The sequence below is a fragment of the Staurois parvus genome, unplaced genomic scaffold, assembly GCF_062004578.1.
Source record: "Staurois parvus isolate SC_StPar_1 unplaced genomic scaffold, SC_StPar_1.0 ptg000706l, whole genome shotgun sequence".
Classification (NCBI taxonomy): domain Eukaryota; kingdom Metazoa; phylum Chordata; class Amphibia; order Anura; family Ranidae; genus Staurois; species Staurois parvus.
In genome coordinates, this window is record NW_028318502.1 from 3,340,658 (window position 1) to 3,363,301 (window position 22,644).

Consider the following 22,644-nt stretch of genomic DNA (forward strand, 5'->3'; position numbering starts at 1 on the left):
ATTAATTATTTATCATCCCAAATATGTACAGGAAGACCTGGCCTCCTACAGGTAGAAAGCCAGCAGTGAAGGAGACCGGGTCACAGCAATTAAATCATGAAAAGTTAAAGCCGTAGTAAACCAAAAAAAAAACCCACACACCACAATGGGCCCCTGCAGGTTTAGGTCATAATGTACAAGTATGCAGAGCTAGTATTCTAGTACACATGACAGACTTCCCTTTACATGAAGCCCTCCAGCGCTGTCACGGCTCCCCGGTGCTGCCATCTTCACCTGGTCTTCCTATCGGGTTCACTTCCCCAAAGTAGTACAATGTTACTATGGTAACATTCTACTACTTTGGACATAGTGAAATATGAAAAAAAAAAAAAAATCTTAAAAAAAAAAATGTTTTTTTTTTTTTTTTCATACTGTCACCAGTCAGTGTCCCTGATCACCGCCATGCCAGTTATATAATGATACTGTACTGCACTGGTGACAGTATGTAAAAAAAAAAAATTGTGAAACTCATTTTTTCATTTTCCGAAAAATGACAAAAAAAAAAAATACAACTTCAAAAAACTCACCGTGCTTCTTATGAAGTACGTCGGACTGTCTACTCTGCAAAAAGGGGTCATTTGGGGGGGGGGTATCCGTACCGTCCTGACATCTGGGGGATATCCCTACCGTCCTGACATCTGGGGGGTATCCCTACCGTCCTGACATCTGGGGGATATCCCTACCGTCCTGACATCTGGGGGATATCCCTACCGTCCTGACATCTGGGGGATATCCCTACCGTCCTGACATCTGGGGGATATCCCTACCGTCCTGACATCTGGGGGATATCCCTACCGTCCTGACATCTGGGGGATATCCCTACCGTCCTGACATCTGGGGGATATCTCTACCGTCCTGACATCTGGGGGATATCCCTACCGTCCTGACATCTGGGGGATATCCCTACCGTCCTGACATCTGGGGGATATCCCTACCGTCCTGACATCTGGGGGATATCCCTACCGTCCTGACATCTGGGGGATATCCCTACCGTCCTGACATCTGGGGGATATCCCTACCGTCCTGACATCTGGGGGATATCTCTACCGTCCTGACATCTGGGGGATATCTCTACCGTCCTGACATCTGGGGGATATCTCTACCGTCCTGACATCTGGGGGATATCTCTACCGTCCTGACATCTGGGGGATATCTCTACCGTCCTGACATCTGGGGGATATCTGTACCGTCCTGACATTTGGGGGATATCTGTACCGTCCTGACATTTGGGGGATATCTGTACCGTCCTGACATTTGGGGGATATCTGTACCGTCCTGACATTTGGGGGATATCTGTACCGTCCTGACATTTGGGGGATATCTGTACCGTCCTGACATTTGGGGGATATCTGTACCGTCCTGACATTTGGGGGATATCTGTACCGTCCTGACATTTGGGGGATATCTGTACTGTCCTGACATTCTTGGACCTCAAGAAATTAGATTGGCTGTCAGTACTTCAGGATTGATCAATTTTCAGATCTATACCATAGTTTGTGAACTCTATAACTTTCCTACAAACTAAATAATACATCCTAATTTGGGTTATTTTCACCAAAGACATGTAGCAGAATACATCTCGGCCTAAATTTATGAAGAACAATTATTTATTTATTTGCAAACTTTTAGAACAGAAACAACAAAAAAAAAAAAAAGTTTTTTTTCTAAATTTTTGGTCTTTTTTTGTTAATTTAGCAAAAAATAAAAACTCCAGCAGTGATTAATACCACCAAAAGAAGGCTCTAGTTGTGTGAAGAAAATGATAAAATTTTAGTTTGGGTACAATGTTGTATGACCGCGCAATTGTCATTCAAAGTGTGAGAGCGCTGAAAACTGGCCTGGGCAGGAAGGTGTAAAATTGCCCGGTATGGAAGCGGTTAAATTGAAGAAAAAGGAGGGGAAAAATGAACTGGAATACATTACAAAAAAAAAAAAAAAAAAAAAAAAAAAAAAAAAAAAAAAAAAAAGCACTGGTACACGTCAAAAATGCGCATGCCAAAACGCATCCGGAATGAATCTGGACTGCGTTTCTATAGCATGAACCGACCCTTACAGAGCGGGAGGGCTCCGTTATGCAGGCCATAGACGGTTCATTTATCGGACAATTTTTCGTCCAACAAAACGAAAGATTGTCCGTTCTGTAAACCAATGTTGCCACCAATTATTTCGAAAATCTGACATTTTTCACAAATTTCCCAGCATGACCGATAAATGAAATGAGGAGGAACCGCGACAATTGGAGCGATGCCATTGCCCCACAAACAGTGCGAAAATCAGCTGATTATTCTTTCGGTTGGGAAAAAAAAAAAAAAAAAAAAAAAAAAAAAAAAAAAAAAAAAAAAAAAAATCGGGTGATAAACTAAGTCTACGGCCTGCATTAGGGAGAATCCTCCCCCCAAAAAAACAAAAAAAACGAACATTTTCAGCTGGACAGGAAGTGAGGAAAGATCTAACAGAGCTCCGGATAGCAATGAAAAACCTGACAGGGGTTCCAATCCTTCCTCATTCCATCCAAAATGTAAATATTTGAAATTAAGCACGCAACACTACTACTAACAAAAATGTGTGACAATAAAATTCCTAAAATTAAAAAAAAAAAAAAAAAACCCAAAATGTGTGCATGGTGAGCACCCGCTCCGCCCCTCCCCCACCCACGAGTGATAAACGACTGTTCCGTGTGGATGGAGGAGATTACGGAGAGACTACACACGGCTCATACATTCCAGCAGTTAGTTGTACATGCTTAGGAGGTTATTTTATGACACATTTTGTAGATCAAAGTCAATAATTGTAGGTAGGCGGGTTGTTTGGCGTGTCACACGGGTGTAGTTACACTTCATAAAGTGCCATTTACGACATAAGCGCTGCATCATAAAACGGAGCCGCTTTCATCTCTCGCCAAAACCAGAAGACTGATTGGCTTCACCTGCAATTATTATTATATACACAACTCATTGAAGTGGAAGAAGTCTCCGCCAGTCTAAAAATGGTTTTAGAACATCTGTATGAAGATCTGATTGTTACTTTTTAAGCGGAACTTTATTTATTTTTTTATTTTTTTTATCAGGCTGCTCCTGGTAATCTTTTTTTAGCAAGGAACATACATTCCATATTAAAAACGATGCTCCCGCCATTAGCGTGTAACCTGCCTCCAGCATTGCTCAGGGATGTGGCATCGTCCAACGCCTGGGACATGTTCTGGTATTTTTGCTCATTTGGCCCTGATGCGGGCAAGCAGCAGGACGTGACAGGTGGAAGCATTTGGGTGGCTTCGCTGCTGCCCGATTGCTTCCACACATGCTGCGAAAGTGCCAGCAACCCCCCCTCAAGAGCGCAAGCCTGACCCCCACTATACAGGTGAAACTCGAAAAATTAGAATATGGTGCAAAAGTTCATTTATTTCAGTGCAGCAACTTAAAAGGTGAAACTAATATATGAGACTCATTACATGCAAAGCAAGATAGTTCAAGCCGTGATTTGTCATCATTGTGATGATTATGGCTTACAGCTCATGAAAACCCCAAATCCACAATCTCAGAAAATGAGAATATTGTGAAAAGGTGGAATAATCTCGGCTCAAAGTGTCCCACTCTAATCAGATAATTCAGCCATAACACCTGCAAAGGGTTCCTGAGCCTTTAAATGGTCTCTCAGTCTGGTTCAGTAGGAATCACAATCATGGGAAAGACTGCTGACCTGACACCATCACTGACACCCTCCATAAGGAGGGAAAACCTCAAAAGGGAATTGCAAAAGAAGTTGGATGTTCCCAAAGTGCTGTATCAAAGCACATTAATAGAAAGTTATGTGGAAGGGAAAAGTGTGGAAGAAAAAGGTGCACAAGCAGCAGGGATGACCGCAGCCTGGAGAGGATTGTCAGGAAAAGGGCATTCAAAAGTGTTGGGGACTTTCACAAGGAGTGGACTGAGGCTGGAGTCAGTGCATCAAGAGCCACCACACACAGACGGATCCTGGACATGGGCTTCAAATGTCATATTCATCTTGTCACACCGCTCCTGAACAACAAACAACGTCAGAAGCATCTTACCTGGGCTAAAGAAAAACAGACCTGGTCTGTTGCTCAGTGGTCCAAAGTCCTCTTTTCTGATGAGAGCAACTTTTGCATCTCATTTGGAAACCAAGGACCCCGAGTTATGGAGGAAGCATGGAGAGGCCCAAGGACCCCGAGTTATGGAGGAAGCATGGAGAGGCCCAAGGACCCCGAGTTATGGAGGAAGCATGGAGAGGCCCAAGGACCCCGAGTTATGGAGGAAGCATGGAGAGGCCCAAGAACCCCGAGTTATGGAGGAAGCATGGAGAGGCCCAAGGACCCCGAGTTATGGAGGAAGCATGGAGAGGCCCAAGGACCCCGAGTTATGGAGGAAGCATGGAGAGGCCCAAGGACCCCGAGTTATGGAGGAAGCATGGAGAGGCCCAAGGACCCCGAGTTATGGAGGAAGCATGGAGATGCCCAAGGACCCCGAGTTATGGAGGAAGCATGGAGAGGCCCAAGGACCCCGAGTTATGGAGGAAGCATGGAGAGGCCCAAGGACCCCGAGTTATGGAGGAAGCATGGAGAGGCCCAAGGACCCCGAGTTATGGAGGAAGCATGGAGAGGCCCAAGGACCCCGAGTTATGGAGGAAGCATGGAGAGGCCCAAGGACCCCGAGTTATGGAGGAAGCATGGAGAGGCCCAAGGACCCCGAGTTATGGAGGAAGCATGGAGAGGCCCAAGGACCCCGAGTTATGGAGGAAGCATGGAGAGGCCCAAGGACCCCGAGTTATGGAGGAAGCATGGAGAGGCCCAAGGACCCCGAGTTATGGAGGAAGCATGGAGAGGCCCAAGGACCCCGAGTTATGGAGGAAGCATGGAGAGGCCCAAGGACCCCGAGTTATGGAGGAAGCATGGAGAGGCCCAAGGACCCCGAGTATGGAGGAAGCATGGAGAGGCCCAAGGACCCCGAGTATGGAGGAAGCATGGAGAGGCCCAAGGACCCCGAGTATGGAGGAAGCATGGAGAGGCCCAAGGACCCCGAGTATGGAGGAAGCATGGAGAGGCCCAAGGACCCAGAGTATGGAGGAAGCATGGAGAGGCCCAAGGACCCCGAGTATGGAGGAAGAATGGAGAGGCCCAAGGACCCTCGAGTATGGAGGAAGAATGGAGAGGCCCAAGGACCCCGAGTATGGAGGAAGAATGGAGAGTCCCAAGGACCCCGAGTATGGAGGAAGAATGGAGAGGCCCAAGGACCCCGAGTATGGAGGAAGAATGGAGAGGCACAAGGACCCCGAGTATGGAGGAAGAATGGAGAGGCACAAGGACCCCGAGTATGGAGGAAGAATAGAGAGGCCCACACTGCAAGATGCTTGAAGTCCAGTGTGAAGTTTCCACAGTCTGTGTTGATTTGGGGAGCCATGTCATCTGCTGGTGTTGGTCCACTGTGATTCATTAAGTCCAGGGTCACCGCAGCCGTCTACCAGGAGATTTTGGAGCACTTCAGGCTTCCTTCCGCAGACGAGATTCATGGGGACGCTGACTTCATTTTCCAGCAGGACTTGGCACCGCCCACACTGCCAAAAGCACCAAAACCTGGTTCAATGACCGTGGGATTACTGTGCTTGATTGGCCAGCAAACTCGCCTGACCTGAACCCCATAGAGAATCTATGGGGCATTGCCAAGAGAAAGATGAGAGACATAAGAGCGAACAATGCAGAAGAGCTGAATGCCGCTATTGAAGCATCCTGGTCTTCCATAACACCTCAGCAGTGCCACAGGCTGATAGCTTCCATGCCACGCCGCATTGAGGCAGTAATTGCTGCAAAAGGGGCCCAAACCAAGTACTGAGTACATATGCATGCTTCTACTTTTCAGAGGTGCGATATTGTTCTATGTACAATCCGTGTTTTATTGATTGCATGGAATATTCTCATTTTCTGAGATTGTGGATTTGGGGTTTTCATGAGCTGTAAGCCATAATCATCACAATGATGACAAATCCCGGCTTGAACTACCTTGCTTTGCATGTAATGAGTCTCATATATTAGTTTCACCTTTTAAGTTGCTGCACTGAAATAAATGAATGAATGCGCCATATTCTAATTTTTAGAGTTTCACCTGTATATCCCGGGTTCCACTTGCACATTTGCGGGCCCGGGACCGGCATAGTGGGCACCGCCAGTTAGAGGGACGGGAGAAGCGCATACCCTTCTTGTTCCTGACCTGGAAGCGATGTGTATGACCTCACATCCATGTCCCAACTGACAGTGTCCCAGGCCATTAAGGCCAGTAAACAATGTATCTGCACTGAATTACATTCAGGAAGAGCACAGGGAAGACATCCAGGGTTTTTGGTGGAAGCATTTCTGTATGCAGTCAAGCGAGTCCCCCCCTCACATTTCTGTAAATATTGTATTCTCTTTTCATGTGACAACACTGAAGAAATGACACTTTGCTACAATGTGACGTAGTCAGTGTACAGCTTGTATAACATGTAAATTTGCTGCCCCCTCAAAATACCTCAACACACCGCCATTAATGTCTAAACCGTTGGCAACAAAAGTGACTCCACCCCTAAGTGACAAGGTCCAAATTGGGCCCAGTTAGCCATTTTCCCTCCCCGGTGTCATGTGACTCGTTAGTGTTACAAGGTCTCAGGTGTGAATGGGGAGAGGGTGGGTTACATTTGGTGTTATCACTGTCACTCTCTCATACTGGTCACTGGAAGTTCAACATGGCACCTCATGGCAAAGAACTCTCTGAGGATCTGAAAAAAAGAATTGTTGCTCTACATAAAGATGGCCGAGGCTATAGGAAGATTGCCAAGACCCTGAAACTGAGCTGCAGCACGGTGGCCAAGACCATACAGCGGTGTAACAGGACAGGTTCCACTCAGAACAGACCTCACCATGGTCCACCAAAGAAGTTGATTGCACATGCTCAGCGTCATATCCAGAGGTTGTCTTTGGGAAATAGATGTGTGAGTGCTGCCAGCATTGCTGCAGAGGTTATTATATAAATAATAATTAAAAAAAAACAAAAAAACACATATATGTGTTAGGCGGGATGGGGAGGGGTGTCATGTTATAACTAGTCAGACCTATGCTACTCCTCTACTTTAAAAGCCCAACTCCAGGGAGAACAAAATCTTATCCTGGTTAAAGCCGTTATATTTTCCTTTTCCTCAAAAGCAACCCACCACAATGCAGTCTCTCGTTCTCGTCCTGCAAATCTTTTTGTTTCCTAGCAAAGTTCTCATTGTATATTTAAGCCGCTCAGGAGATCTTCACTGCTGACATCAAAGTCCTGCTGTACCTTCAGGCTGCTTGGATGTAGGCACCGAAGGTTTCATAGATGACCCCAGAGCTGTGGCTGTGTCTCTGCACCCCTCTCCTCTTTGCCTCGGGCTTCATTTTGCGAAAGACGAGGAGGAGAGGGGTGAGGAGACACAACCACAGCTCTAGGGTTGCCTACAGGACCTGCATCTCTTACATCTGAGCAGCTTGAAAGTGCAGCAGGAGCTCTACGTGTCCCGGAATACAAAGGAGGAGCAGATTTGCCAGATGTAGAAGAAAGCCGGCACGGTAGTGGAACAAAACGTCATCCCTCCCTTCACCATGGATCCCACAAGTGGACGTGCGATCCAATTACAGGACAGCTCATAGCAGTTCCCATCGCCTACTCCGTTCTCACCTGACAATCCGGACATTGCTGGTGGAGCCCATTCTGAATGGTGCAAAGTTCAGGGTATGGAAGGTTCACATGAGCATTTCCAGACAACCTCTTGGCATTTTCTTCAGCCGTCTCCAGAGACCGCAGGCAGTGATCGCAGGCTGCAAAATAACCAAAGAAACACTAAGAGGTCCTGTCTCAGGTTACAGATACACTGTATAGTATTTACATAGAAGTAGAATGAGGGAGTGTTGGCAGAGTGGACACCTATGTGATTTAGGACCTGTCCTTTCAAATTACAATTCCTGGAGTCTGTTAGACACAGCTTCCAGGTACAGACTATGTACACCCTTGGTGCCCAACCTGTGGCCCTCTGGTGACTGCAGTGTGGCCCTTGAACTCAGCAGTGGGATTACGGATGTGTAATGGGTCTATAATAGCTGTGATCGGTAGACGTTTCATGTAACATGTCCCCAGTCCCTGACAGCTTGACTCCAATCTCCAACAACTCCTGTGCCAGTCTATGGCCATCTCCTCCTCTAAGTCTTCAGTTATTTTTATCAAGACATAAAAAATATTGTATTTGGTGATCTCAGGAATCGCATCTGTGGCCATATAGAACGAACAAATTGACAACCACTGATGAACAGCAAGGATTCGAGGGGGTGTGTGGGTGACCAGCCAGGCTGTGCAGTGCTCAATAGCAGGGGAGAATGGTCACTGAGCATGAGCAGACTACTCTGGGGGAGATTTACTACAACTGGAGCACGCAGAATCTGGTGCAGCTGTGCATGGCGGCCAATCAGCTCCTAACTTCAGCTTATTCAATTAAGCTTTGACAAAACCTGGAAGCTGATTGGTTTCTACGCAGAGCTGCACCAGATTTTGCACCCTCCAGTTTTAGTAAATAACCCCCAGTGTTTTTGAGAAGAGTACATCTTTGCTTTACACACGTACACTTGTGGGACTCGTCATGCGACTCTGGATGCGACAAGTCGCAGCCCATGATTTTCAATGGCACCTGTTCATATCAGTTTGATTTAAAGCAGAGCTCCACCCAAGAGGGGTACTTTTTTTTTGGGGGGGGGGGGGGGCAATGCCTGTTTTTTACAGAAATGTGTGTGTGTGTGTGTATATATATATATATATATATATATATATATATATATATATATATATATATATATATATATATATATATATATATATATATATACACATACACACACACATACATACATACGCACAGATATATAATTATCCATCTCTCTCTCTATATATATATATATATATTGTACATTCACATCAGTCCCTAACCCTCAAGGGGCGTAACATCTAAGGTCCCTAACCCTCAAGGGGTGTACAATCTAAGGTCCCTAACCCTCAAGGGGCGTAACATCTAAGGTCCCTAACCCTCAAGGGGTGTACAATCTAAGGTCCCTAACCCTCAAGGGGCGTAACATCTAAGGTCCCTAACCCTCAAGGGGTGTACAATCTAAGGTCCCTAACCCTCAAGGGGTGTACAATCTAAGGTCCCTAACCCTCAAGGGGTGTACAATCTAAGGTCCCTAACCCTCAAGGGGTGTACAATCTAAGGTCCCTAACTCACATTCATACATACACATACTAGGGACAATTTAGACAGAAGCCAATTCACCTACCAGCATGTCTTTGGAGTGTGGGAGGAAACCGGAGTACCCAGAGGAAACCCACGCAGACACAGGGAGAACATGCAAACTCCAAGCAGGTGGTGCCATGGTTGGGATTCGAACCAACGACCCTAGTACTGCCAGGCAGAAGTGCTAACCACTTAGCCACTGTGCTGCCCATAATTGCTGTATCCATCATCCTGCAGGTCAGTCTCACCTCTGTAGCGGTACAGGGCGTTCCACTGGAACTGGGAAGACACCAGAGGCCTCTCCTGGAAGATGGTTTCTCCTTTCCGAATACTGCGAGTGGCAAACAGCCCCTTTCCCTGTGTAGAGACAAAGTTAAAGTGTTAAAAAAAAAAAAAAAAAAAGGGGAATGTGTGGAATATGTTCTTTTACAATGATAAATAATGTATCTATGACATGGTATAGAAACTATACAACATGAAGACCCTAATGAAAGAGTTCTGACACTTTATGTAAAGTCTTAAAATTATTGCAAGTTCTCTCAGCTGAAGACAAAAGTCCTGGAATACAATTCAAGTAACACTGTACTTCTCAAGCAAAAGAAATATGCATTTCAGACACTCGGAGGCACAGCAGGAGAAAGGCTCCAGTTTAGTATGGTTGTGGGCTCCATCTTGTACCTCCTACAGTTGGGTGATTGTTGGGATGCAGTAGATCGTTTCTGTCCTCTCAGTCCTCAACAGGAAAGAGGGTAATTTTTTCTGACAAAATAAGGTCAACTCTGTAACCTTTAAATTATCCTTTTGAATGTTCTCCATCATTACAGCATAATGTTTCCCTAAAATCTGCTCAGTAAATAGAGGAGGGAAAGAAAAAAAAAAAAAAAAAAACTGGGTAAAAATGGTGAGACCAACATCTAGAGTTTAAAACCATTTCCATGGTGTAATCACTGCTAAGAGCAAAGCTTCAATTTGCAAATAATGCGGGAAGAAATATTCTTTTCCAAATTCTACACATGCTGGAGGGAAAAGCTACTTGCACTTTTATTATGTCCTCATCATTTCATAAAAGTTATTTTTTATGTCTTTAGGGCACCTAAAGACATAAAAAAAAAAAAAAAAAAACTTTATGAAATGAGGACATATTAAAAGTGCAAGTAAATTTTCCCTCCAGAGTTCTCATTCCAGAAACACTCTTTCTGCTGCTTCTGGATCTTCATAAAGTGTTTCTTCACCAGCAGCATCTTCGAGGAAGGAAATGTTACAAACCACGGCCTCTCAAAAATACACAATCCCTTCATTTATAGAGAAAAAGGGCACCTGAAATTCAGGAGAACATTCACCCAGCTCTTCATACAGCAATATATGCTTCTGGATCAGCATTGCCAATAACTGGGAATGTATATTGGCAGGAGGATATTAAATGATTACGAGGGAAAGGGGGGGGGGGGTGGTGACCTGTTCTCATGCATAGTTGAAATGTCCTTCACATGTACAGTGAGGAACAGAAGTATTTGAACCCCCTGCGATTTTGCAAGTTCTCCCACTTAGAAATCATGGAGGGGTCTGATATTCATTGTAGGTGCATTCCCACTCTGAGAGACAGAATTACAAAAAAAAATTATTCAGGAAATGACATTGTATGATTTTTAAAGAATTTATTTGTCTCGCACTGCTGAACAGAAGTATTTGAACACCTGAGAAACAGCAAGAATTCTGGCTCTCAAAGACCTGTTACTGCGCCTTTAAAAAGTCCACCTCTACTCCACTCATTAATCTAACTTAGTAGCACCTGTCTGAGCTCTTTAAAAAAGACACCTGTCCACCCCACAGTCAGTCAGATGCCAACTACTACCATGGGCAAGACCAAAGAGCTGTCAAAAGACACCAGAGACAAAATTGTGGACCTCCACAAGGCTGGAAAGGGCTACGGGGCAATTGCCGAGCAGCTTGGTGAAAATAGATCAACTGTTGGAGCAATTGTTAGAAAATGGAAGAGGCTAAAGACGACTGTCAGTCTCACTCGGACTGGGGCTTCATGCAAGATCTCACCTCGTGGGGTATCACTGATCATAAGAAAGGTGAGGAATCAGGCCAGAACTACAAGGGAGGAGCTGGCCAATGACATGAAGAGAGCTGGGACCACAGTTTCAAAGGTGACTGTCGGTAGAACACTACGCCGTCATGGTTTCAAATCATGCATTGCACGGAAGGTTCCCCTGCTCAAGTCATCACATGTCCAGGCCCGTCTGAAGGTTGCCAATGACCATCTGGATGATCCAGAGGAGGCATGGGAGAAAGTCATGTGGTCAGATGAGACCAAAGTAGAACTTTTTGGTCTAAACTTCACTCGTCGTGTTTGGAGGAAAAAGAAGGATGAGTTGCATCCCAAGAACACCATCCCTACTGTGAAGCGTGGGGGTGGTAACATCATGTTTTGGGGGTGCTTTTCTGCGAAGGGGCAGGACGACTGCACTGTATTAAGGAGAGGAGAGGGCCATTTATTGTGAGATTTTGAGCAACAACCTCCTTCCCTCAGTCAGAGCATTGAAGATGGGTCGTGGCTGGGTCTTCCAACATGACAACGACCCGAAGCACACATCCAGGATAACCAAGGAGTGGCCCCGTAAGAAGCATATCAAGGTTCTGGAGTGGCCTAGCCAGTCTCCAGACCTAAATCCAATAGAACATCTTTGGAGGGAGCTGAAACTCCGTGTTGCTCAGCGACAGCCCCGAAACCTGACAGATCTAGAGGAGATCTGTGTGGAGGAGTCGGCAAAAATCCCTGTTGCAGTGCAAACCTGGTCAGGAACTACAGGAAACGTCTGACCTCTGTAATGGCAAACAAAGGCTTCTGTACCAAATATTAACACTGATCTTCTCAGGGGTTCAAATACTTCTGTTCAGCAGTGCGAGACAAATACATTCTTTACAAATCATACAATGGGATTTCGTTTTTTTTTTTTTTTAAATTCTGTCTCTTAGAGTGGGAATGCACCTACAATGTGAATGTCAGACCCCTCCATGATTTCTAAGTGGGAGAACTTGCAAAATCGCAGGGTGTTCAAATACTTCTGTTCCTCACTGTACAGTCCTTACCATTCCATTTGTAATTAAAAAAAAAAAAAATACAAAAATTTTAAAAAGCAAGTTTAGTTTACTTGACTAGAATAAGTCCACCTTTGGGAACATATTAAATGTGCCACCCATTTTTAGGGTGGAACGTGTAACATGTTCCCGATCCTGCAGCTGTTTTTTGCTCCCCTCCCTCCCTATGAGAGCAGTACAGGAAGACATTCCCCGTACTGTCACTTTTTAAAAGCAGCATTAACTTCTTCCCTACCGCGCTATAGCTGAAAGATGGCTACGGCGCGGTTGTCTGGTTCTGGGACACATCATTCCAGAACACGCCTCCTGCGCGCCCCAAGCACCGCCGGTGATTACCATGTCCTACGGACACAGCTGATCACGGGATACGTGTTCTGTGAATAAATGAACTACAAGTCTTGACAGCCTTAGCGGCTATCGGCGTGTAGTTCTCAATGAAGGACCTCGGCACGGTGTACGCCTCTACACATTACTATGAACAATAAAGCATTAACCTCTTCCCTACTGTGCTACAGCCAAAAGATGACTACAGAGCGGATGTCTGGTTCTGGGACCACGTCCATGGACGTCATTCCAGAATATGCCCCCTGTGCGCCCCCAGTGATCGCCGTTTGCTATGGACATAGCTGATCACGTGATACGGTAAACGGCCAATCACGGTGGCCCTTTACCACGTGATTAGCTGTGTCCAATGACACAGCAGATCACCGGGTAAATTCAGTTGCCAGTTATCGGCTGAACTTTCCTCACACTGTCACAGCGTGAGGAAAGTACTACCGAGAACCAGCCATTGTCAGAGAAGTGATTGGCTCTGATCATCAGGATATTGATGATCAGTGCCCAATAGTGCCACCCACATGAGCCCAGCAGTGTTGCCTATCCATGACACCTCAGCAGTCCTGCCTATCACTGATGCCCACCCGTGCCCAACACTGACGCCCACCCGTGCCCAACACTGACGCCCACCCGTGCCCAACACTGACGCCTATCCGGGCAGCCTCATCAACACACATCAGTGAAGAAAAAAAAATATCCATTTGTATAATTTTATAACAGAAACTAAGAAAAACTTTTTTTTCAAATTTTTTGCTCTTTTATAGCAAAAAAAATAAACACCCAGCGCGATTAAACACCACCAAAAGAAAGCTCTATTTGTATTGAAAAAAATTCTAAAAATTTCATATGGGTACAGTGTTGCATGACCGCACAATTGTCAAAGTGCGACAGTGCTGAAAGCTGAAAATTGTCCTGGACAGGAAGGGGGTAGAAGTGCCGGTAGGCGAGGGGTTAAGGACTTTTGATGATTGCTTGGCACTCAACTACTGGGGGATGAGCCATCGTTTGGTATGTAACCAACTTCAAGTCAGGTTCCTAAAGTCAGGTGTCATGCCAGGTCCAATAAGCTGCCTGTGGGCGACTCCCCACCCTGCTGAAAACTTATAATAGGGCAGGGATGCTTGCAAAATCGTTGACCTGATACAGCCACATGGCCATACTGGGTCAGCGTCATCGACTCGGATCTTAGTCTTGTCAACCAAAAGACGGTAGTGGAGCTGGATGACCTTGGCTGATGGAGCACATAAAGCAAGGGTACCCCAAGCAGTAGGGGCCACCTGAATTGAGACAGTCATGTAAAATCACAGAATACACTGTCAATCACCTGAAAGTCCATAATTCTGGTACCAGAATCTCAACTCCGAGTGAGACAGACCAGCCTTCAGGAGGTTCTACATGGACTGTGGACCTTTGAGATTGCCATTTGACGTTCTATGGTTGGATTATACACTTCCAATATGGCTGACTACTAGGGATGAGTTAGCATTTGTTTGGAATTGGGTTTGGGTCTGAACTCAGAAATCAGCTGTCCTTTGTGACCCAATGAGTTGTGGGTGGAGGATTCCCCCAACCCAACAGCCATTTTTTTTTACAAAATGGGTGGGGATGACTGAACTAGTTGACCTAATATAGCCATATTGGAGTCAACTTGGCACCCATTATGGGGGTCAATGTCTAACTCGAATCTTACTGGACAACCTTAAGAGCTAGATGACTTCAGTTGCTCTACTACACAAAGTGGGGCACACCCCACAGAAAAGGGTGACCCAAATTGAGAGGTCCGTGTGAAATCAAAGGATAGAACACAAAAGACCATAATCCCAGTACTAGGATCTTCATTACCAGTAAAGTGAAATGGATTACTCTTCAGGAGTTTTTATAAAACCCATTCAGAAAGAAAAACTGATGGAGACCAATCCCTGATGGAGGGGGATCTCTTGGCCCCTGAAACAGGCTGGCTACTGCTGTTCTTCCTGGTATTAGGGTCAGGAATTATGGACATTCCAGATGATTGTTGGGTATTCTATTCTTGAATGTTATTTGCCTCTAATAAGACCAACTACTAGAGATGAGCTTGCATTTGTTTGGAACTGGGTTCAGGTTCAATCCCAGAAGTCAGCTATCATTCTTGGTTCAGTGAGCTGAGGCTGGGCGATCCCCCCCACCTCACAGCTGACATTACAAAAGGCTTACAACATGATCGACCGGATATAGTCACATGGCCACGTTACGTCAATGTCATCAACTAGGACCTTACTCCTGCCAACCAGAAGGCAGTAGAACTGGATAATTTCAGCTGCTCGAACACACAAAGCCAAACAGGTACTCCATAGAGTAAGAGCCACCAGGGAGGTCCACCTAAAATCAAAAGAATGGAACGCCAGACAATCATTCCAAACGTCCACAATTCCAGATCTGGGATTTCCATTATCGGTTGATTGAAAAAGATTGCCCTTTAGGAGGTTCCTCAGAGGCCATTTAAGAAAATCTGATATTAAGCCTAGGCCCCAATGAAGGGAGAGGACTTGGTCTCTGTAATGTGTTGGCTACCATGTGAATACAGTCCCATGGCCACATTTTGTCAATGTCATCAAAAAGGATCTTACTCCAGCCAACCAGAAAGCAGTAGAACTGGATCATTTCAGCTGCTCGAACACACAAAACCAAAAAGGTACTCCATAGAGTAAGAGCCACCAGGGAGGTCCACCTAAAAATCAAAAGAATGGAACACCAATCATTCCAAACGTCCACAAAATCCAGATCTGGGATTTCCATTACCGGTTGAGTGGAAAAGATTGCCCTTTAGGAGGATCTTCAGAGGGCATTTAAGAAAATCTGATATTAAGCCTAGGCCCCGATGAAGGGAGAGGACTTGGGCTCTGAAATGTGTTGGCTACCCTTGTTCTGTTGTCACGGTGCTATCCATAAAGAATTATGGAATTTTGAGATGATCGTTGGGCGCCAAATTCTTTGATTTTACACTTACCTCCAATATGGCTGACTACTAGAGATGAGCTTGCATTTGTTGAACTGGGTTCGGGTCCAAGCCCCAAGGACAGCTGTGGGAGGGAGACTGCCCACCCCAGAGCTTACATTACAAAGGGACGCAGCAGATGCTTGTGAAAGCATTAATCCAATATGGAAACACCGTCATACTGGGTCAATATCATGGACTTGGATCTTACTACCAACTAACAGAAGATAGTAGGGGAAGAGGATGATTTTGCCTGCTTAGGCACACAGCCAGGCATATTCCACAGAGTAGCATCAACCAGAATAAAGACATCTACAAAAAAACCCAAAGAATGGAGCACCAATCATCCCAAATATCCACAATTCTGGAACTGGGATCTCCATTACAACCAAGACAGATTGCCCTTTAGGACGTTCCTCAGAGGCCATTTAAGAAGCCTAAGCCCTGATGAAGGGCCCTTAGCCCTGAATCATGTTGGTTACTGTTCTGTTGTCTCAGGGCCATCAAGAAAGAATGATGGCCTTTTGAGATGATCGCTGGATGCTCTATTCTTAAATTTTACACTTCCCTCCAATATGGCTTACTACTAGAGATGAGCTTTTGTTTGTGTGGAACTGGATCCGTGTCCAAGCCCAAAAGCCACCTATGGGTGAGAGAATGCCTATCCCAGAGATCACATTACAAAAAAAGGTGGAGGTGTCCATAAAAGCATTAATCCAATATAGAAAAACACAGCTATACTGGATCAAGATCATGGACTTGGATCTTACTACCAACTACCAGAAGACAGTAGGGGAACTGGAGGACTACGGCTGCTCAAGCACACCAAGCCAGGGGTTCCCCACAGAGTAGGAGCCACCAGAATAGAGATGTCCACAAAGAGAGCGCCAAACAAACAATCATCCCAAAAGTCCACAATTCTGGAACTGGTATCTCCATCACAAGTAAGACAGATTGCCTTTTAGGACGATCCTCAGAGGCCATTTAAGAAAATCAGATATGAAGCCTAAGCTTGAAGGGCCCTTATCCCAGAAACAGGTTGGATACCACTGTTCTTCCTGTTGTCCCAGTGCCATCAAAGAATTATGGACTTTTGAGATGATCGTTGGGCGCTTGATTCTCTGATTTCACACTTACCTCCAATATGGCTGACTACTAAAGACGAACTTATGTTTCTTAGGAACTGGGTCCATGTCCAAGCCCAAAAGCCACCTTTGGGTGGGCGATTGCCTATCCCGGAGATCACATTACAAAAAGAGGTGGAGATGCTCATAAAAGCATTAATCCAATATAGAGAAACAGATCTACTGGATCAACGTCATGGACTCGGATCTTACTACCAGAAGATAGTAGGGGAACTGGAGGACTATGGCTGCTCAAGGACACAGAGCTGGGGGTTCCCTACAGAGTAGGAGCCACCAGAATAAAGATGTCCACAAAAGGGAGCACCAATCATCCCAAAAGTCCATAATTCTGGAACTGGGATCTCCATCACAAGTATGACCAGATTGCCCTTTAGGACATTCCTTGGAGGCCATTTACAAAAATCTGACATGAAGCCTCCACCCTGATGAAGAGCCCTTGGCCCCGAAACACGTTGACTACCTTCATTCTCCATGTAGACACAGTGCTATCGATATGGACCTATGAGATGATCGTTGGGTGCGCCATTCTTTGACTTTACCTCCAATATGGCTGACTACTAGAGATGAGCTTAGGCTTGTTCGGAGCTGGGTTTGGGCCTGAACCTGGACGTCAGGTGTCATTCCTGGTCCAATGACCTGCGAGTGGGAGACTCCCACATTACAAAGGGGCGGGGGGATGCTTGTGACATCACGGACCTAATACGGCCATCAATGGCGAGAGCTGGACCCATAGGACACACTGGATCTCCTCTTGTTGTTGCGCCGGGCCTGCGTTGATCATTGCGGAGGGAACGGTTGTGAATGCCCTCCTTCGTTGAACCCTTTAACGTGCCTTCCCGGTGCCTTGGGCAGCCAATGAAAATGAACGGCCTGCTGGGACGCCCGTTGACACGAAGGCGGTTAATGTGCGTCGGAGGACCAGGTCGGGGTGATCGGGCCGTCATCCATCACCTTCATCAAACAGGCAATCCGCTCTCCCTGACGCAGAATCTGCCACCAGCCTGGAGGGAGCCAATCAGGCCGAGCCGCCTTGGGATTCTCTGAATGCAGGAGCCGTGCTGGGAACATTAACCCTTACACCCCCAGATCCATCCCCCTGATTGGTCAGAGGGGCACACAGACAGTATCCTATTTCACCCTCTGGATCCCTCCTACATAGAAGGCCATTGGAGGGTACACGGGGCTCACACCACATCCCCGGATGCAGGGAACCCATCCCCCGAACCTACCTTGCCGCCACCGATGTGTCGGATCTCCACCGTCCGCTTGGCCGCCTCCGGTACCGCACACCGCCAGAACATGTCAGCCATGGAGGCCGCCATGATGGGAGGGAGGAGCCTGAGCCTTCCGAGGGCCGCAACACGTCACCGCGCTCCTCCCCGTCCACAACTCTATCGCCCTGCTGGCCACTCCCCACCGCCACTGTTCTGCCCGCCCACCGCCGCTAGTACCGCCTCCTCCCCGATTACCAGTTCTAGCCACGCCTCCTGACATTCTTCTACCGCCCACTCCACGCCCACAGTTCGCCTTGCTTCTTAGTCAGCAGTGGGCCGACTAAGTGTTCTGCCCACCCCTCCCCGCCCGCCTGTCCGTGGTAGCCTCGCCCCCTGCTACTGATCTATTGTCTTCTCCCCGCCCACAGTCTGCGTTCCTTCTAGTCCACTGCTAGCCACTCCCACTCAGTGTCTACCCACCCCTCCCCGCCCGCCTGTACGCGGTAGCCTCGCCCCCTACTACTGATCTACCGTATTCTCCCCGCCCACAATCTGCGTTCCCTCTAGTCCACTGCTAGCCACTCCCACTCAGTGTTCTGCCCACCCCTCCCCGCCTACCTGTCCGCGGTAGCCTCGCCCCCTACTACTGATCTACCGTCTTCTCCCCGCCCACAGACTACGTTGCTTCTAGTCCTCTGCTAGCCACTCCCCCTCAGTGTCTGCCCACCAGTCCTCGGTAGCCTCGCCCCCTGCTACTCATCTACCGTCTTCTCCCCGCCCACACTCTGCGTTGCTTTGAGTTCGCTGCTAGCCACTCCCCCTCAGTGTTCTGCCCACCCCTCCCCGCCCACGGCTAGCGCTGCGCATCATCCGACCAACGCTTGGCCAACAACTTGGTCCCGCCCAGCGGCGGACTGACAACTCATGGGGCCCCCAGGCAATAGGGGATCATGGGGCCCCTGTGTCCTTGCCCAAACTCAAAAAAGCCTATGAAAAAGGTACCAGGGGCATCTCATGGGGCCCCCTACTGACCCCGGGCTCTTGGGCAGTGCCCGAGTTTCCAAATGGTCAGTCCGCCCCTGGCCCCGCCCCTGTTCTGGAGCCACTCCCCCTCCCCTACATTGTAGGTCGCATGCTGCAGGTTCATTCTGTGCTGATCCCCCCACAGGTCAGCGCCGCGTGTACAGGGATCTTCAGCTGCAAAAATCAACTATGAGAACATAAACCATTCCCCTGTGACCCCCATAGTGAGAGATCCTTCCCGTGACCCCGTAGTGAGAGATCCTTCCCGTGACCCCCATAGAGATCCTCCCCGTGACCCCGTAGTGAGAGATCCTTCCCGTGACCCCCATAGAGATCCTCCCCGTTTCCCCCGTAGTGAGAGATCCTTCCCGTTTCCCCCGTAGTGAGAGATCCTTCCCGTGACCCCGTAGTGAGAGATCCTTCCCGTGACCCCATAGTGAGAGATCCTTCCCGTGACCCCATAGTGAGAGATCCTTCCCGTGACCCCATAGTGAGAGATCCTTCCCGTGACCCCGTAGTGAGAGATCCTTCCCGTGACCCCGTAGTGAGAGATCCTTCCCGTGACCCCGTAGTGAGAGATCCTTCCCGTGACCCCCTAGTGAGAGATCCTTCCCGTGACCCCATAGTGAGAGATCCTTCCCGTGACCCCATAGTGAGAGATCCTTCCCGTGACCCCATAGTGAGAGATCCTTCCCGTGACCCCGCAGTGAGAGATCCTTCCCGTGACCCCGCAGTGAGAGATCCCGTGTCCCCTGTAGTGAGAGATCCTTCCCGTGTCCCCCGTAGTGAGAGATCCTTCCCGTGACCCCGTAGTGAGAGATCCTTCCCGTGACCCCGTAGTGAGAGATCCTTCCCGTGACCCCGTAGTGAGAGATCCTTCCCGTGACCCCCATAGAGATCCTCCCCGTGACCCCGTAGTGAGAGATCCTTCCCGTTTCCCCCGTAGTGAGAGATCCTTCCCGTGACCCCTTAGTGAGAGATCCTTCCCGTGACCCCATAGTGAGAGATCCTTCCCGTGACCCCGCAGTGAGAGATCCTTCCCGTGACCCCGCAGTGAGAGATCCCGTGTCCCCCGTAGTGAGAGATCCTTCCCGTGTCCCCCGTAGTGAGAGATCCTTCCCGTGTCCCCCGTAGTGAGAGATCCTTCCCGTGACCCCCGTAGTGAGAGATCCTTCCCGTGACCCCGTAGTGAGAGATCCTTCCCGTGACCCCGTAGTGAGAGATCCTTCCCGTGACCCCGTAGTGAGAGATCCTTCCCTTGACCCCGCAGTGAGAGATCCTTCCCGTGACCCCGTAGTGAGAGATCCTTCCCGTGACCCCGTAGTGAGAGATCCTTCCCGTGACCCCCTAGTGAGAGATCCTTCCCGTGACCCCCTAGTGAGAGATCCTTCCCGTGTCATTGGGGGGGGGGGGGAGGGGGTGACAGCGCCGTGGCTCTGTTTCCTGCAGAGACTCGGATGTATCCAAATTCCAGAATCACAACACTGACAGATCCCAGCTAATCCCAAATACAACACGAGTACAAAATGAAGGATCCAAATCCTAAATGGAAACATACTGCAATAAATACAGCCAGTTATAACAAGTGACTCCTGCTTAGGCTGCTTTGTATTAGATGATCAAACAGAATAGAATAGAAAATAAATAGAATAGAACAGAAAAGAATTCCATAGAACAGAGTAGAAAATAATGGAATATCATAGAAAATAATAGTACAATTACACAGAAAAGAATAGAATAAAACAGAATAGAAAAGGATAGAAAATAAAAGAATATAATAGAATGTAAAGGAATACAATAGAGTAAAATAAAACCGATAAAAATGAATAGAATAAAGAAGAAAATAGAGGAATATAATAGAAAAGAATAACAGAATAGAATAAAAATTAAAAGAATATTATAGAGTAGAATAACGCAGAAAATAAAAAAATAGAAAGTAAAAGAATAGAAAATAATAAAAAAGAGAATAAAACAAAACAGAAAAGGATAGAAGGGGAGGATATTATTATTATATGATTTATATAGTGCCAACAGTTTTCTCAGTGCTTTATAAAATGAAGGTAGACATTACAGTTACAATACAATTTGGTACAAGAGGACACAGAAAATAGACAGTAAGAATAGAAAAAAAAGAATAGAATAAAACAGAATAGAATAGACCATAAAAAATAGAATAGGAAGGAATACAATAAGAAAGAATAGAAAATAAAGGAATATAGTAGAGTATAATAAAATAGAAAAAAATAAAATAGAGTAGGATAAAACAGACTGGAATAGAATAAAACAGAATAGAAAGGAATAGAAGAGGATAGAAAATAAAAGAATAGAGCAGAAAATAAAGGAATAGATTAGAAATGAATAAAATGGAATAGAATGGAATAAAAGAGAATAGAAAAGAATATAAGAGGAGATAAAATAAAACAAATAGCATACAATAGAAACAAACAGAATAGAATAGAATAAAACAGAAAAGAATGGTGCAGAAAATAACAGGATAGAATAGAAAAGAATAACAGAATAGAATAAAACAGAGTAGAAAATAAAACAATAGAAGAGAATATACTAACTAGAACATAAAATAATAGAATAAAACAAAACAGTGCAGAATATAATAAAACAGAATAGAAGAGGATAGAAAATGTAAAAACTAGAATAGAATAGATTTGAATACAATAATATAGAACGAATATAGCCGTCTTCCAACATTTGAATTTCAAATCGATTGGAAAATAATGAATATAGGAAATGAATCCGAATATAAGAAACCAATTCTGAAAACGAATCAATCTAACATGAGGAATATGACGAGGGAAATGATTCACTGAATGAATGAATCTGAAAGAAAAAAAAGAAACGCCTCGGCTCCGGCCGCTCCTATTGGTCAGTACGGGATGGCAAGACAGAATACAACAACAAATTCAGCAGAAATGCGTCTAACAAACGATGACTGATCTGCATGTTCATGAGGGAAAGAAGGATTTGACCCCCTTCACAAAACATGACTTAGTACTTGGTGGCCAATCCCTTGTTGGCAATCACAGAGGTCAGACGTTTCCTGGAGTTGGCCCCCAGGTTCGCACACATCTCAGGAGGGATTTTGGCCCACTCCTCTTGGCAGATCCTCTCCAAGTCATTAAGGTTTTGTGGCTGACGTTTGGCAACTCGAACTTTCAGCTCCTCCACAGATATTCAATCGGATTAAGGTCTGGAGACTGGCTAGGCCACTCCGGGACCTTAATGTGCTTCTTCTTGAGCCGCTCCTTTGTTGCCTTGGCCGTGTGTTTTGGGTCATTGTCATGCTGGAACACCCATCCACCACCCATTTTCAATGCCCTGGCTGAGGGAAGAAGGCTCTCACCCAAGATTTGAGGGTACATTGCCCCGTCCATCGTCCCTTTGATGCTGTGCAGTTGTCCTGTCCCCTTAGCAGAAAAACACCCCCAAAGCAGAATGTTTCCACCACCATGTTTCACAGTTGGGATGGTGTTCTTGGGGTCATAGGCAGCATTCCTCCTCCTCCAAA

The 22,644-nt window shown here is 46.5% G+C and overlaps 1 protein-coding gene across 1 annotated transcript in view; it reads right to left on the reverse strand.

Moving 5' to 3' along the window:
• The window catches only part of SMYD5 (SMYD family member 5), a 59,853-nt gene extending 41,590 nt beyond the window's left edge, over nucleotides 1-18,263 (reverse strand). Inside the window, exons 1-3 of the mRNA XM_089653331.1 lie at nucleotides 18,114-18,263; nucleotides 9,573-9,681; nucleotides 7,728-7,867 (exon numbers count right to left, since the gene is read on the reverse strand). Of these exons, the coding sequence (XP_089509457.1) occupies nucleotides 7,728-7,867; nucleotides 9,573-9,681; nucleotides 18,114-18,206 (342 nt within the window). The 5' untranslated portion in view covers nucleotides 18,207-18,263. The remainder of the gene's footprint in view (nucleotides 1-7,727; nucleotides 7,868-9,572; nucleotides 9,682-18,113) is intronic.
• Nucleotides 18,264-22,644: the final 4,381 nt, after the last annotated feature.